The 18,541-nt window shown below is 35.8% G+C and overlaps 1 protein-coding gene across 1 annotated transcript; it reads left to right on the top strand.

Moving 5' to 3' along the window:
• Window positions 1–4,266: 4,266 nt before the first annotated feature.
• LOC107670800 (PWWP domain-containing protein 2B-like) lies at window positions 4,267–14,743 on the top strand. Its single transcript, XM_016463565.1, has 3 exons — window positions 4,267–4,790; window positions 10,617–12,258; window positions 13,826–14,743. The coding sequence occupies exons 1-2, from the start codon at window positions 4,525–4,527 to the stop codon at window positions 12,256–12,258; spliced, it is 1,908 nt and encodes a 635-aa protein (XP_016319051.1). The 5' UTR covers window positions 4,267–4,524; the 3' UTR covers window positions 13,826–14,743.
• The last annotated feature ends 3,798 nt before the right edge of the window (window positions 14,744–18,541 follow it).

Here is an 18,541-nt window from a genome sequence, read left to right as displayed (position 1 = left end):
TGTCTGTCTGTCTGTGTGTGTGTGTGTGTGTGTGTGTGTGTGTGTGAGTGTCTGTCTGTCTGTGTGTGTGTGTGTGTGTGTGTGTGTGTGTGTGTGTGCTGTGTAGGCCTACTAGGAAAATTAGCTTTTCAAGGGGTTTATCCTAAAGAATACAAATTTAGGATCAATCACACAAAAACATGTCCAGATCACATTTCGAAAAAGGAAAAAATTGCTTTGTCTTTTCCATTGTAACATTATTTTTTAAAGACAATTAAGCACATTTCTATGGAAGCCAGTTTCCACTGAATAATAAAAAAAAGGTAATAGTGACTTTTTATCTCACAATTTAGACGTTTGTTCTCATATTTGCAAGTTTATATTTCACAAATCTGAGTTTCTATTTTGTAATTTTGACTTTTTCTCAGAATTTTGAGTTTTCATCTCGCAATTCGTTTTTTTTTTCTGTTACACAATAAAAAATAAAAAAGGTAATTGTGACTTTTTAATCTTGCAATTCTGACTTTTTTTCTCAAAATTGTGAGATATAAACTCAGATTTCAGAGGAAAAAAAGTCTGAATTGTGAGACTAAAAATGTCGCAATTACCTTTTTATTTTCTTGTTACAAGGTGGGAAGGAAATGGACTTCCATAGAAATGTGCTTAATTACAAAAAAAAAATGCAATACTAATCTAGGCTTTTTACTTTTGAGAGTTTTTTGTACTTTCCTTTATTGTCAATTGTTATTCTCATAACTGTATTAGTTACAAAAACATGTTAAACTGATATTTAAGTCAGCATTGTAAATGCAGCACAATAAATGAAGTACCTTACAGTATAAAATACACATAATTGTTGCTGTTTTTCACATTACAGTTACAAGAGTTTGGGAGTAAATGTGTTTAATTTTCATTAAAAAAACAAGGAAAAGCAAATCTTAATGGTCTTATAACAGCCTCGTTTTTGCCCTTAAGCAAATATAATTTCTTCGTTCTCTCTTTTAAATTCTGAATGTAATGTAATGTAATATAATAAGAAGCCGTACATGTTCTGTGTCAGACAGTCATACAGGTTTGGAACGATGTTCGCGTGAATAATGATGACGGATGAAGAGTTTAGACAGATGTTCTTCTTGTTTTCCAGTACAAATGTCTAAACATCCTTCAATCAAGATACATTTACTGGAGAAGCAAAATTACATCAGATGTTAAGTTTTGTCTTCTTGTTCACGAGGAAAAGATGGTTAAAACAAGAACAAATACCCACCAGTGGGGTCAGAAAAACAGTCTTGTTTCTTGAATTTCTGAATAATCTTGAAGGGGATTTTTCTGACCGCATCAACATATTTTTTTAAGCATAAACTTCATTTTTCAGAAAACAAAACTTCATATCTTAAGTCATTTTGTTTCTCAAATGACTGTGAATTGATTTAAAAACAAGACAAAAATACTGAGTAAGAAAAAGCAAAAAGAAACACATGCATTAGGAATCTCCATAAAACATATTAGAATTCTATTTTTTGCTGGTCTGTGGTTTTCTGGTAAACATCATCTATTACGGTACAATCTTTCTGTATGTCAAACCTGTTCTTGACACTGCGTGTTTGTTTATTACATTCCTTGACTGTTTTCAGCTCTTAATAAAAGTCTATTACGCTCAAGTCAAGTCGTGCTTATTTCTGTAGCACTGTACACAATACAGCTTCACAGAAATAAACAGGAAAATAGAATTGAACAATTATGACACATTCAGTTTCAGCTGTAAGACAACAGAGTCGTTGTTCTTCAGCTTTTTTCCTCATCCGAACTCTCTCAGCTACTGTATGTTAAATGCAGTTTACACTCTGCAGATTTTTTCATATATCACACAGAAATGCATTAGATCATTAGCAGATATTTCTTCTGGCTATAAGCTCAATTTAAGAGTGTTTGGATATTTGTACTGGAAAACAAGACTAAAATACTAACATGAAGACGTCAGGGTCAAATCTGATTATGGAAAGCTTATATTTTGATGTCAAACAAACAGACTGATGTGTTAATAGAGTCACAGACTGACTTACACGCTACAAAAAACTATTTTTTTTAAGATAATTGAAGTATGTTTTACAAAGAAAATACTATTTCAGCTTTTCTACTTCTAAAGTTCACATTTAATTCAATGCATTACTGAGAGTGAAAATTGTTTCTTCACTAGTGCTACTTTAGTATCACTGAAATAATATTATAGTTTTTATTAACATTCTAAATCAGTTTTTATTTATATAAATGTTGTTTTCATTTTTAATTATTGATATTATTGTGTTTTTGTCATTTTGTCAATATTTATAATATTTATTACATTTTATTTTAATTTTTTATATCATTTTTATTAACTTTTTTTCAGTTTTATTTTTATTTGAGTTCTTTTATATATGCATTATGTTAAGCTGAATGAAAATGGGAAATGTCGCCTTGGCAAAGGTTTTTTATTTTTATATTCTACTTTATTTCAGTGTTTTATTTATTTCGTGTAACGAAAACGGCTCAAAGATGCTCTGATGAAGAACAGCACATGACTGAGATGCTCTCTGTTCTCAGATCCAGCAGCAGGTGGCGCTGCGACCTTCATCATCCTCTTCATCATCCTCAGTGTGTGCTTCCACATGAATCAGTCAGTGTCTGCCAGCCTTTATAAGGGCCTAATGGATCAGGGTTATTATGGGAAATCACCAAATATTCCCTCAGTTCTGGATCTCAGCGTAGAAACGTCCAGAAAACACAGGTTTAGCTGGTAGCTGTTGGTTTTTAATTGTATGTGAGCTGCTGTTTGATCAATACGCCGCATTAAGGATTTAACAACAGTAGCCTATTACCAAAGTTATGAACATCTATGTGGCTCATGTCACGCTTCTCCCAGTAAGAGTTGATTTGGATTTTTGAATGAAATAAAAACTTCAAACTGGAGAAATATTGAATCTAAATAGGATATTAGAAAAAGGAATAAACAGTGTAATACACATGATTAATTTGGTTAATGCTCAGTGAACAGATTCAAGCGGGACAGAAACTCAGTCTTCAGTGCTTCAGTTAAACTTAATCATTTTAATAAAACATATTTTAAGTTATTTAACTCATCTATAGGCCTCCTTTTAAGTTTGCAGAGACAACCATATACTAAATGTATGTTTCAGCTATTATTATGTGAGAATACTTCACCATACTTCATCGGCTTATATACTGTAGTAACCATATATATATAACCATATATGAATAATCATTATTATTATTACGTGTGCTGTTAGATGTATATATATATATATATATACACCTGTATATTTGTATATAAATGAGACGTCCCATGTTGGTGGTTTGAAGGATAGTAGCAAAGATTTAAAATGACAAGTAATTAGTATTTTAGGGTTGAACTTAAATAGACTTTAAAATGTCCTCTTATGATTCTTGTTCTAAACACACCTTTATATCACTCGAAGATTGTGAAGATAGAACACAAGTGGACAGTTTTAATTGCCTTATATTATGCACTATGTTGGAAAACTTACACTTATGAATATGAAACTTGACTAATAAAACGAGCAGATTAATAACAAAAGCTTCATTATTCGCATTATCATAATTAAAATATCCAAAAACTACATTTTCAAAATGCAAATTAAAATGAAAGAGTACCTTTTCTTTGATAAACATGGAGACATCATACCATAACTTTTTCACATAACTGCAATGCCAGAAAATGTACTGTTTCCAGGTGCAAAGAGCAACTAACTAACATCCATATGCTTCTTAAACTTACTCAGAAGATGTTTAACAGGATAGAATATGTGTCCCTGCAGCACAAAAGCAGTGTTAAGTCGCTGGGGTATATTTGTAGCAATAGCCAACAATACATTGTATGGGTCAAAATTATACATTTCTCTTTTATGCCAAAAATCATTAGGATATTAAGTAAAGATCATGTTCCATGAAGATATTTTGTAAGTTTCCTACTGTAAATATATCAAAACTTAATTTTTGATTAGTAATATGCATTGCTAAGAACTTCATTTGAACAACTTTAAAGATGATTTTCTCAATATTTAGATTTTTTTGCACCTTCAGATTCCAGATTTTCAAATATTGTCCGATCCTAACAAACCATACATCAATGGAGAGCTCATTTATTCAGCTTTCAGATGATGCATAAATATCAATTTCGAAAAATGGACCCTTATGACTGGTTTTGTGCTCCAGGGTCACATTTATTAATTATTTTAAAAGAGAATTCTATTACCTTGTTTGTAACAAAAAAAAACAAAAACAAAAAAACTTGTGAGATGCAATAACCACTTTCCCACTAAAGATTATCAACAGATTTGGCTCAATAAGCAATGGAGCAAGGCTTGGTCGCACCTTCCTTTAGAAACAGAGCACGAATAGATTTGCTAGTTCTGGACAGTGAAAAACTACTTTGCCCACATATTGTATCAGTTGGATTCATTCTGGGCATCCTCTCGTCTTTCTCTGGTGATGTCACCGCGGACGGATCCGTCGTAACCGGAGCTGCTGATGGCGTCACTGCGCGTCTCGAGCGCGCTGGCGGATCGCAGCAGCAGCAGCAGCGAAGAGCGACGCGACCGTGGCTCCGGCGGCCGGGATCGAGCGACGCCCAGCCGGACACCGAGCGAGGAGACGATGCAGGCTGTAGCGGAGGAGCTGCGGGCCGGCTCCCGGATCCCGGTGACCGTCGAGCAGATCGTCAACGACACGCTGGTGGTGACGCTCACGTACCGGGAGAGGAGCTACACCGGCGTCCTGCTGGACTGCAGCAGAAAGTGAGTCGCCTTTCTTTGTGTTTTTTTGTGCAAAAACACACTTTGGTCAGGTCAGGCCCAGCACTAGGCCAGGACAACACAAGCAGCAGGCCTTAATCAGAAACAATGAGAAGAGCTGCAACCTTCATCATCATCATCATCATCACATTATAAACGCGAATAAATCGGCTCTTTTGTGTCGGATTGTGTGATTTTTCTTGAGTGTAGATTGCTTGATCTTTCTGCTTTATCCATGTAGCGTCTGGAGCTCTTTCATGTTACATTGTATCATTTCCAGCTGAAACATTGATTGATTCACGCATTGGGTCACGCAATCCGTTTAATCGAGTTAAATCGAGTTAAATCGTCATTATTCTTCATGGAGGGTCAGATATGCCATGGTTATAATAGCCTACCTGTCCTGGACATACATTCAGTTTAAAGGTCAAATACTGCTGAACTAAACCTGTTTATTCGTTTCATCCGTCTAAATGCATTTTGGGAATTTAATTTAAATGTTTTTCTTATAAAGTCTCACATGAGGCCTTTGATTGTTTACCAGTTTTCTCATATTTATAATGACCTGTCTTTAGGGCTGCACGATTATGACAAAAATCACAATTGTCGATTATTCCCTTGAAATTGTAATTGCGATTATTAATTACGATTATCACAATATACATTGAATTATGTTTGGAGCAACTGCATGCCATATTTTTATATGAAAATAAACCAGCTGAGAGTATTAATACTTGCTTTTCTATAGTATTAAGCATCAAATGTCAAATATATATTGGATTGGTTTCTTAAAATAAAAAGTAAAAAATATCCATGGTATTGGTATTATAATGTTATGCTAAAACTCACGGAAAAACCCTTAAAAACACATCTTAAGCATGCAGGATAACATAAGCGGACTTTGAACGATTATGTAATTGTGGCATGTGTAATTGTAATAGCGATTAGAAATTCGATTAATTGTGCAGCAATTAAAAATGAATGTTATTTTCAGGTTTAATGTGAAATCATGTGAAATGTCACTCAACCGCTTCACAATGATATATTCCATTATAAACAGCATATGAACATGATATTTGCTTGAATATGAGCAACTGTGAGGTTTCTATAGACACTGCATCTGAATATTATAGAGTGAAATGAAATATCGCTTGCATTCTAGAGCTGCGTTTATCGTTCAGTGTTTAGTAAGTTTACGCGGTATTCCATATATTTGGTTTAAATGTTAAATATTTTCACAGATTATGATATAAACCGTGTACATATGCTGGGTTTTATCTTATTTTATTACAGTGTCCCACAATGCAGTGCGCTCAACCTTTCATTTCCAGTGTGACCAATGTACCAGAACTATCATCTTTTTTTTTAAACGTAGTATTTCATTAAACTAACAAAATGTACATGTTTTTGCACCAAACATAACTTCAAAAGAAAAATAAGCTGCATGCACTAAAAAAATGCTTTTACGAAGTTGTAAGTAAAGATTATTGGAGTATGTTTTACTAGAAAATACTATTGTTTTTATACTTCAAAATGTCATTTTCTACAACAGAAAAGTTTCTGCACCAATTTTTGAGTGTGCTAAAATAAGCCGAAAATAAGATTTATTGTTATAAAAAATTAAAAAGGTAATTGTGACTTTTTTTCTCACAATTCTGACTTTTCCCTTGCAATTCTGAGAAGAAAATCTAAATTGTGAAATATAAACTCAGAATTGCAAGGAAAAAAGTCAGAATTTTACTCGTTTTATTTTTCAAAAATAAATAAAAAATGCAAAATAAGCTGTATGCACTGTAAAAAAAACAAAAAAGATTTTGCAAAGTTGTAAATAAAGATTATTGAAGTATATTTGCTAGAAAATACTATTTCAGCCTTTCGACTTCAAAGAAATGTCATGTTGCTTAATGTTTCACAAACAATGCAATTTAAAAGGTAATTGTGACTGTATCTCAATTCTGACTTTGTCCCTTGCACTTCTGAGAAGAAAAGTCTGAATTATGAAATTGCAATTGCAAGTAAAAAAAAGTCAGAAATGTGCTAATTTTGTTTTTCAGAATTAATTTACAAATGCAGACTAAGCTGCATTCACTGTAAAAATGATTTTTCAATGTTGTCGTAAATAAAGATTTTTGGAGAGTTTTACTAGAAAATACTATTTATGTTTTTCTACTTCAGAATTTCACATTTAGGTCAGTGTGTTCCTTGACGTTTCTTCTGCACCAATTGTTTTTCAGTGCACTCAAATAATTATATTCAACTTTTATCATAGAATAATTCTTACATTCTTTAAAATGGTAAGCAGAATTCAGTCTCAGTAGTCAGTTAGCGTTCCACTCTGAACGGCCTGTCATGAACATTCGAGCTGTTATAAATACTCTGATTATGCAATGAAATATTTTCTTACACCTACACGCCGTGGTTTTTGGGTTCTGCCGCTGTAGGCCTCGAGGACAGGCGCTTCAGGGCTGCATCTCAGATGATTGCTGTTTATTGCCTGAGGGCTTCTGCCTCTTTTACCCGCAGGACTTCCTTCTGAGGTTTAATTAATAATCCCAGATTTCAGGGCTGGATGTGAAAACAAGCAAATCTCTTGGGCCTCTGCTGTGTCCCCGGTGGTTTATGGGATTGTTTTTGTTCAGTGAGGTGGAGGGGGATCCGGATCTCGTCCCGTTGGTCTCTATGTCTGTCGTTTCTAACCGCGCACAGCTCTTTGCTTTGGCTCAGGTTGCCTCTTTCACAGACTCATGCTCACCTCGAGGCGCCAGGCAGAACAAACTAAGTCAGAATTGCATGCAAAATATAAAATCAGAAGTATGGGACATAAACTCACAGTTCTAAGAAGAAAAGTCAGAATTAAAACAAAGTCGCAATGACCTTTTTTATTTTTTGTTGTGTGGTGGAAACAAAAAAAACTGAATTGTAAACTCATTAAGTTGTGCGACATTAAGTCAGAATATTTCTATTTAGCATTCCTGACTTTTGTCCTCAGAATTGCTAGTTTATGTCTCTTAATTCTGAGTTTGGGTTAAAGAGAAATGAGTTTTCAAGCATCAAAGCAATCAAAGTTTAATACAGCTTTAAATTGTTTTTTTCTCTCTCTCTCTCTCTTCTCTGTATTAGAATGTGTTCTGTTTTTTAGTTTTTTTTCCTGAGGAAAATCTAATGACTGTCATGCATTTTTACCATGATTTACAGAAAACACCCACTAAAATGTCATTCAGCATAACAATAGTTAAAAAATCTTTTTAGATCAAGACTCAGATGACATTAAAACACTATATTTAAGGATAACAGTTCAGCTCTAAAATACTAATTAATTGTCATTTTAAATCTTTACCAATCTTTGCCACTATTCTTCAAACCACTAGGTTTTACCCATTTATATAGTTATGAATAAAATGTAGTATATCACTTATTATTTTATATATTTTAATAAGTACGCATCAGAATACTATCATGTATGCTATTTCCATTTTTACATTAATAAATCTGTTACACCGAATGACAATAGGACATTTCAACCATGTGTTGACATTTTATTTTCACAGAAGTTATCAGAAACATTATAGTAGACACTTGCATTTATTATGCTTTTTATGCATATATATAAACAAAATCACTTTTGTAAATGTAATTCCATGCAGACGCCAACATGGGACGTCTCATCTTTGACCCATTTATGTCTCACAATTCTGAGTTTAATTTTTATATTTTTATATAATCTCAGAATTGCAAGAAAAAAGTTTTTATTTCCAAAAATTTTTTTTTTTTTTTTTTCCCTGTGGTGGAAATGGGCTTCCATATTATTCATATTAGTCATAATTCAGACCTACTTAATTTTGATTTTAAACTACTGTCTCAGTTTCACAAAACTTGTCATGAATTTTTATGTAGTATTTGTTTCATTAAATACAAATATACAAAGTGTTGAAAATTTATTGAGTATCACCACTGAGAATAATTTAAACTCGTTTACAGTAGTGAGGTTTTGGGGAGATAATGTGCCTAATTGTTATGAAAACAATGTCACAATGCACATAATAATAACAATGGTTATCCTAAAATAGTCTTCATTTGCTTTAAGTTGTATTTTTCAAATGTCGTGTTTTTGTGAGAGTTTCTAAGAATAAGAGTTTTGAGAGATGAAGCGATATCTGTGGTGTTTTTTAAAGGCTATAAAAACAAATAGGTGTGGTTATGTGTTGCGTGATATAACTGGTTCACTAACCTGTTTTTCTGGTCAAGAGTCAGCTTGCCATTAGTAATGATTAATCGTGTATTTCCGTTCTTGAGTGTTCAGAGGTTTTGCAACACTGTGATAGTGATCAAAATAAGGACATTTAAAGGTGATGTAAGTTTTTTGGGGTTTTTTTCTGTGCCATTTTAGATTATTGTAAACTAAATCCAAAGCCATAAAAATTGCATTTTTTTTTGACAAACATTAACTGTATTTCCGTTCTTGAGTGTTCAGAGGTTTTGCAACACTGTGATAGTGATCAAAATAAGGACATTTAAAGGTGATGTAAGTTTTTTGGGTTTTTTTTCTGTGCCATTTTAGATTATTGTAAACTAAATCCAAAGCCATAAAAATTTCATTTTTTTTTGACAAACATTAACTGAAATAATATGATAAAAAATGCACATTTTATTTATTTCAGTTAGTTTCTCAAGTTTAGTTTGTTGAAGTACTAAAATAACTAAAACTATTTTTTACATAATAACAAAAAACAAAACAAAATGACTAAAACTTTGTAAAGATTGTGGCTCAGCATCCCGACACTATCTTAACTATCTGTTCGAACAATGGTAGACGGGGGAGTGTCAGAAAACCAGTATTGTCCTTATTTTTTTGAGTCTAATTGGTGCCACGAAGTCTAGAAAAGTCTTGACTCAGAATAACAGAACGTCAGGAAGCTTTTGTGTTGATGTACAGAAGCGCAGTATTATGGGTAATTAACCTCCATTACTCTGTGCATTATGATATGAAATATACTTTATTGTCCCCAAAGGGGAAATTTGTAATGGACCCAATAGCCAAGCATTTTGACAAAAACCTGATACATTTAAAAATGAAAACAATATTCATACACACTATACACATCAACCACTCACAGATACAGAAAGGCATAAGCATCACTGATCAGTATTCAACAATCTAATTGATACTGATATAAAAGAGTGTTTAAACCTGTTCCGCTTACAATGAGGGATTCTATACCTTCTTCCAGAGGTTAAGAGTTCATAAGAGTTCAACATAGAGTGCGGTCTAATGATTAATCGCATCCAAAATAAGTTTTTGTTTACATATGTGTGTGTACTGTGTATATTTATTAGGTATATATAAATATATATACAAGCATGTATATATTTAAGAAATATGTTGTTTATATGTTAAATATATTTATATATAATATATAAATTATATGAATGTAAACGTACACGTTAATATGTGTGTATTTGTATGTACATAATAAATATACACAGTTCACACACACATATACTATGTAAAGAAAAACTTTTATTTTGGAAAAGCAAAAAAAAAAAGGCCTCTAACACTAGCTCTTTTCTTTTTATTTATTATATAATTTAAAAAAACTTGCTATGTGTACTACATTAAGCTAACTGAGACTTGTCATAGCACTTGCATATCATTGCTCTTTTGTTGATTTTGATTGCTTCTATTGTCCTCATTTGCAAGTCGCTTTGGATAAAAGCGTCTGCTAAATGACTAAATGTAATGTAAATGTAAGAAATTAGCATCACACCACTCAACAAATGAGTTGAGTGAAATGATTGGCTCTTATGTTCCCTCTTGACTCTTTTCCGTAGGACTGGGCTGTTTTGCCTTCCAGACGTTTTTGGAAAATCCGAAGAGAGCCTCATATTGAAACCGGACTGTGAAGTCTCGAGTGAAGAGGCTTCCTCTGAACCTGTTAGTCAGCCGACGCAGCGACCAAAAGATGAGAACACGGAGCCTGAGGTGACACCTCCGCCCGCTCCCATACCCATCCCGGTGCAACCGGGCCAGCCCACATATCCGCCGTACTTCGAAGGCGCCCCGTTTCCGCAGCCCATGTGGGTCCGGCACACATACAACCAGTGGGTACCGCAACCACCACCGCGTCCAATCAAGAGGAAGAAGAGACGAAGTCGAGAACCTGGAAGGATGATCATGAGCACAATCCGACTGAGACCTCGGCAGGTGCTGTGCGAGAAATGCAAAAACACACTAAACAGCAACGAGGAGAGCAAAGATGGACCAACGGTGCCCAAGACGTCTAGGAAGGAGAACGCGCCTCAAGCCGACGAGGAGGACACTAAATCAACCCCAGCCAAGAGGAAGGACGACGGAGACAACAACAACAAAGAGTCAAAGAGACGAGAGGAATCGACGGTCTATGACAGCAAACGCTTCCGCAAGGACAAGAAAGACGATGAGAAGCTTCCCAAAGGGGACATCGTTCCCCATAGTCCCGTGATTAAGATCTCTTACAGCACTCCACAAGGCAAAGGCGAAGTGATGAAGATCCCCTCGAGGGTTCACGGTTCTGTCAAACCTTTCTGCCCGAAGCAGCTTCTGCAGAACGGCCACGGAGAGCAAAAAGCTTCCAAGGAATCCCAAAAAGTCATGCAATCTCCTGTAGACACCATCCGAACGGGTCTTACCATTTCAATTCCCAAACTCAAGCTCCCAAAGTTGAGTAATCCGGACGCCCCTTCGCCCAAGATACGCTTGAGATCCCGGGCCAACGGAGCAGAGCAGGTGTCCGCTTACGAGGCAGAACTAGTGGACGGCGTTCGGAGGAAAAGTCCTAGAGTTCCCAACTCTCAGTCTGAAGATGGTGCGGAGAAGAATTCGCTAGAGCTTTGGTCAGGCGAGGAAGTGGAACGGCACGGAGACTTGACTTTACTCATCAACTTCCGGAAGAGGAAAGCGGACTCGTCGAGCCTCTCCGTGTGCAGCAGTGACAGTCTAGATGAGTCCAAGTCTTTCAGCTCCGACGGAACGTCGCCGGAAATCTGCGACCTCGCTCCAGGCGACGATATCGCAGTCTCGTCTTCCTCTCAAGGGGAAAGTAAGACTGTTCCGCCTCTCACTGTACGACTGCACACTCGCAGCATGACTAAATGCGTGACCGAGGAAGGTCACGGCGTAACAGTGGGTGATGTTGTTTGGGGGAAGATCCACGGATTTCCTTGGTGGCCTGCGCGGATACTCAGTATTAGTGGTATTCGTAGAGAAGAAGGCGAGGTCGATGCTCCTTGGCCCGAAGCTAAAGTCTCCTGGTTCGGTTCTCCCACCACCTCCCAACTCTCAGTTGCCAAACTCTCGCCATTCCGCGAATTCTTCAGGTCACGCTTCAACCGCAAAAAGAAAGGGATGTACCGCCGTGCCATCATGGAGGCCGCCAAGGCGGTGGGACACATGAGTGCCGAAATCACATCTCTGCTGACTCACTGCGAAACTTAGGTGAGTCTCTGGTCTTTCTTTGTGTGAAATGACAAGCATAGCATACTTTAGTTTTGACGTACAGCAGATCGCTTTCAAAGTATTCCGCGCACTCGAGCCATGCGCTCTAGAAAGTTTAATCTTTGCCCAGTATCTGCACTATTTCTCTCTAGAAGCGATAAAATTGTGTGTTGTTGTGGTTGTTGTTCTGTATATTGTTTCTTTTAAAGATGTAAAACAATGGCCTTGGGCCAGTGTCGACACCTTGTGGAACAAAATTGCAATTGCAATTACAAAAAAAAATCAATAGTTTTGCTTTATTTGTTGGGCTGCACATTTTGGCCCAAAATTTTGTGATTTATATGTAAATATGACTATAATAATTGTTGTTGTTATTAATATTCATTAATAATAATAATTATTGTTATTACTAAGTAAAATATTAGTATTATTATTACAATATTATTATTGTAAACAAATAAACTATTTAGGTAAAATTATATAAATAGTCATTTTTATTTTACAGTCTCTCTATCTACCTAAAATAAATAAAAGTTTAGTGGTTTAATGTTTTAAAATGAATAAATGAAAATTAAACCACCGAACGTTTATTTTGACTGAAATAAACTTACTCTGAAACTCTAAAACACGTAGCACGTATATTTATTTAATGAATTAATTTATTTTGATTAATCATGCAGGCCTAATATCTGTTTGTGTATTTGTCTCCAAAAATATTCAAGGTGCATGTGCATTCTAAACAAGCAGAGTGCTCACGGTTAGAAAAAAATCAGGCAATGCACGTACTATGTTAATATTGAAATTTGCATAAGGTGCACCTTACATATACCCTTGTGTACATGTAACAAAAGAAAGTGTACTTCAAGCTTTACTGTTCTTTGTTCACTTGTGTTTTTAGGTGCACATTTTCTTTAAATTTCATAATCTCTAAAAGTTATTGAAAACAGTAGGCTTCATTTCTGTTTTGCATAGAAATGTCTTTAAATTCCTGGTTGCTTCCCATGGCCTCAGTTTCTTTGGAGATTGCTAGGTCACCTCATGTTTATTGAGGATCAGATGCAGTCTTGGTTCAATATTGGCTCAAGTTCACAAACCGCTCCCACTGCCAGTGTTTGGACTCCCGAATTTCCCTCCAGCCATATTTAGTCACATCTACCACTGTCAGATGCAGTCTTGGTTCAATATTGGCTCAAGTTCACAAACCGCTCCCACTGCCAGTGTTTGGACTCCCGAATTTCCCCCCAGCCATATTTAGTCACATCTACCACTGTGCTTTGCATGACTACATGTCTGCGGATCCAAACTTCAGTGCATTGTTATGCATCATTTGTGCATTTTTATCCATGCACCTTTTATGCATGCATTTTTGTATTCTCTTTACATCAAATCCTTGACTCACAACAAACTCCCAATGATTTGTTTTTAGCATGTTGACGTCATTCTCAAATAAGCGTATCAATGCACAGTGCATGCAAATACTGGGTTTAAATAATGCAATTAATTGCATTTTTCTCAATACTGAATACTGTTCTGTCTGTTCATGTATCTGTTTGTTTTCTCTCCGCAGAGGACGAGGATGGCAATGGACTGGCTGTCATTCAGGGTTTTGCAGGTGCTCCCAGGATTTGGCGATCTCCCCGGACGGAGAGCGCCTTCGTTTGCCACGGATATCATGAGGGAAGGTGCTTTATTTCCCTCCACACGCGGCTGTTGGAAGAAAACGTGATGCGCGGACTGTGTTCGAGGGGCCATGAGGAGAATGTGGGAACCTCGGAGCGAACAATTCCCCCGTTTGTCTCTCCATCTTTCATTTCTTTGTTTTTTAGGACGCACATGATATTAGAACAAGTAGCTCGACACTAAATCCGAATGTATTTATTCACAAAAAAAAAGCACTCGACCGGTGACTGGCCTCCTGTAAGATCTCACTGCTGCTGTTTCTTATGACTCTGACGTCCGTTTAGGATCCGAACGGAACGACGAATATCCGTATTATAATACAAAACGACAAGTCTTACTGTGTCTGTTTCTTCAGATTATGAAAATGTGAAATTCCTTTTTTGCATCATGTAGGTCTTACACCATGCAGTATGTCAGTCGCTTCACTTTCTCTGTCCTCTCCAAGAAATATATCTCTCGTATGTCTCTCCATCCTCTTTTTCACTCTTGATTATGTGATGTTTTGCTTTAATTATTTAATGTGTCACGTTAAGAGAAGCACTTTATCCGTACCTTGGTGGCCTGCTGTGAACACTAACTCAAGTTTGCAGACTCTCGGAGGAGCCAACCCATCGCTTTTGAAGTGATTTTTAGTTTTTACGATTAAAGGATGCTTACAGGAAGTTGTGTACACTGTATTCTCACGTTTAGCCCAGTTTACGTTGCTTTCCTCCTTTATGAAATGTTCCACTGGAGATCTGGAGAGAACTGTACGCTCCTATGCACCGTTTCTTTTATTAAAGCATAAAAAGCAGCGTGTTGGTGATCATGTGTGTGCTGAATGAGTGCAGCTGTATGTGGGCTTGAATGTCTGTGTGTCTGCTGTGACGCTGGACTGACCTGCGGGCGTCGAGCGCTTTATATCTGCCACAGCTCGACACAGAGTTTTTTTAATGTGCTGTAAATAGAATAAAATATAAAAGCAATGCTCTTTTGCACGTGTGGTTAAAGGTAAATGAGGCACTCGCTGACCTCTCGTTTATTACACTCATCTGCCGTTTGCTATCAAACCCAATGCTTTCATAGCTGTTGCCTAAACAAAGCTTGTGCCTTTGTGTTAAATGTGAAAGCGTGTTGACAGCTGTATCATTATGCATAATTTGTGCATGCATCTTTTATCCATCATTTGTGTTTTTACGCATGCATCTTTTATGCATAATTAGTGCATTTTTATGCATGCATTTTTAATGCATTTTTGTATTCTCTTTACATAAAATCCTTGACTCCCAACAAACTGCCAATGGTTTGTTTTTAGCGTGTTGGCATCATAATCAAATAAGCATATCAATGCACAGTGCACACAAACTTTGGGTTTAAATGTAGTTGCCACTTGCTGACATCTCATTCATTACACTCGTCTGCCGTTTGCTATCAAACCCGATGCTTTTCATAGCTGTTGCCTAAACAAAGTTTGTGCCTTTGTGTTAAATGTGAAAGCGTGTTGACAGCCGCAGCAGCTCATGACGCAACACTTGTAGAGCCTCAAATGAGTGGTTTGCATTCACAAACTGTGGTTAACATCATGTACTTTACTGTTTGACTTGGATGAGAAGGAAGGCTAAAATAGACAGCGCCCTACTCCTCTTCAGAGCTTCATACGGCCCTTTAAACATTCGATTGGCTGCATTTAATCTTTCATTTTATTGATAGATTTGAATAGCTAATTGGCAGATGAGTTGGTTTCCGTTTATGAAAGACATTGCAGTGATTGTGTTGAGAAAGACTGATTGATTTCAACACTGCAGAGCTCTTGATGATTTCTGCTGTTGTGTAATCAGACCTACTTGCAATAGTGAGGCTTATGTGTGTAACTAAAGTCTTGACCTGTGTTTGGTCTGTTAGTTCACTCAGCTGACTTCACACACACACACACACACACACACACTCACTCACTCACTCACTCACTCACTCACTCACTCACTCACTCACTCACTCACACACACACACACGACTAAACTAAAGGAATGCAAACTGGTCATATCTACAGATTTGGAGCTCAATTTAAATGTCATGTATTGTTAAACAATTAGCATTACAAGGTTTGTGGTCGGTAAGATTTGTAATGTTTTTATATCTTCTGATCAACAAGGCTGCATTTATCAAAAATACAGCAAAAAAATTGTGAAATATTATTACAATTTAAAACAGCTGTTTTCTGTGTGAATATCTGTTAAACTGTAATGTATTTCTGTGATGCGCAGCTGTATTTTCAGCATCATTACTCCAGTCTTCAGTGTCACATGATCTTCAGAAATCAGTATAATATGCTGATTTGCTGCTCGAGAAACATTTCTGATTATTATCAATGTTGAAAACAGTTGTGCTGCACAATATTTTTGTGGAAACTGATACATTTTATTTTTCAGGATTCACAGATGAATAGAAAGCTCAAAAGAACAGCATTTATTTGAAATAGAAATATTTTGTGACATTATAAATATCTTTACTGGCACCTTTGATCAATTTAATGCTTCCTTGATGAATACAATATTCATTTATTTTACACACAAATCTTACTGATCTCAAACTTTTATTTTTTATTTATTTTTTTGAGTGTTGTTAGTCAGTTTCAGGTGTTTTTGGTTGATGGTTTGTATCTCTAGGTGATTTTTTAATGTCAGTAGGAAACTGCATTCACAACCAAGTTCATTTTCACATTGTGCCATATATTTGAGTGAAACTGGCTATCCAACAAGAAAAGTTTTGGACAGGAGTTGATTTTATCATGATGAATTGAATGGCTGAAGATGATTTAAAAGAGAGATACATGACGGCTGAAAAGAAAATCATTTCAGAGCAAGTTATTACCGATGAACAGCAATAACAAATGGTCCTCTTTTTTACTTTAAGAGCTGAATTCTGCTGCACAGTTTGACATTCTTAATGAGGTATGCGTGCAAAAAACTTTCATATTGTTCCCAACCTTTGACTTTCTCTGAAGAATCCGTAAGAATCAGAATCAGAAAGGAGCTGTGTAAACCATATACTTATTTCTGTACAAAATCACAAACGTAAGTAGAAGTAGACTAAACTGGACGCAAGAACAGATGTTACTTCTTGTCCAGCTGGTTAATGAAAACAAATATATAATCAAAGGGAAATCTGTTGTTGGGATAACCTCCAAAACCAAAGGCGATACCTTTTTAAAAGCTCATTATCGTCAAATAATGCTGCTTCTTCTCCCCACAGACGCTCTGATCTGATGAGCCTTTGGCATTGTTGATCTAAAAACACACTTGTGTAGGCGAGAAATGCACTACTGGTGCTCATGGTTAATGTTAGTTTGTGTTAAACGTCAGAAGAACAGGCTCTGATTAACCAGCTGAGAGAGACCTAAAGCACAGCTGCTCTTCTAAAGTCCTTCAGACCACAGAAACTCATTCTGACTCATCAAATACAGCGGTTTGACTAGCCATGAAAGCCTTCCTCATTGCCATCATCATCATTCATGAAGCTGGTGGTTTTCATTCTGCTGAGTTTATGGTTTAATTTCCTGCGTTCATGACTAAACGGATCCATGTCAGGAGAACTGTAGAAATGTCCATATCTCAGCAAAACATAAGAAATTATGCATAAAGAGAAGGATGCATGCATGGAAGGACCTTTAAGATTCATTTATTTATTTTTGCATTGAGATGTTATTTTCATCACTTAAGTGTTAAACACTCCAATTGTCATTGACAGTGACAAAAAAAAAATCTCATTACAGTAAGGCAGAGAAAAGTTAAGTGCACAATGTATTATTTTCGAAGTGTAGTTGAATTGTTACATTGTGGTAATGTTTGTTGTACTGAACTGAATTTATATCAGTTTTATAGAGAGATTTGGATGGGTTCTTTAGTGTATTATTATTATATCATATATTAGTATATTATTTTTGCCTTGCGCTAATAGAAATTGGGGGTTTTATGTGCCTAAATGTCAAGAAAAGAATGTCATGATAAAAATATACTTTATTTTAATTTTTTGTTGTTCATTCATTGTTATTGTGTTTTCAATTTTTGTGTTTGTTTTTAAAGGGGTCAAATGATTTTCAATGTTCTAAAAAGAACATTATTTTGTGTACTGTGATGCCCTGTCCGGCCGGAGCGACGAGACAAAAACATTAAAACCCATTATAAACCAGGCATTCGTTGCATCCAGTGGGGACATAATTACTGATTATAATGACTTATACTGTCTTTTTACGCGTAGAGCTTGTAACACTCCAAAGAGAAAGGAACAATTGAAATCGCATCATATGACCTCTTTAAGTCTGTATTGTTTTCATTCATTTTATTTAGTGTTTTAGTTTAAACTTTTAATGAAAGTAAATGTTTTTTTTTCTTTCTTTCTTTCTTTCTAGAAAAAATACATGAAAGAAATAATATTTAATATTCTAAGCTGAAAACTAAAGAAAACCTCCCCAAAAATCTATGTATATATACATGTATATTATATACATACAGCTGTCTGTGTTCAGGAAGTGTGAGTGTATGTGTGTGTGTATATATATATATACTGTGTATATATATATATATATATATATATGTGTGTGTGTGTGTGTGAGAGTGAGTGTGAGTGT

The sequence above is a fragment of the Sinocyclocheilus anshuiensis genome, unplaced genomic scaffold, assembly GCF_001515605.1.
Source record: "Sinocyclocheilus anshuiensis isolate Anshui unplaced genomic scaffold, SAMN03320099.WGS_v1.1 scaffold1326, whole genome shotgun sequence".
NCBI lineage: Eukaryota > Metazoa > Chordata > Actinopteri > Cypriniformes > Cyprinidae > Sinocyclocheilus > Sinocyclocheilus anshuiensis.
Note: the sequence above shows the minus strand (reverse complement) of the source record. Positions and strands in the feature narration are given on the sequence as shown.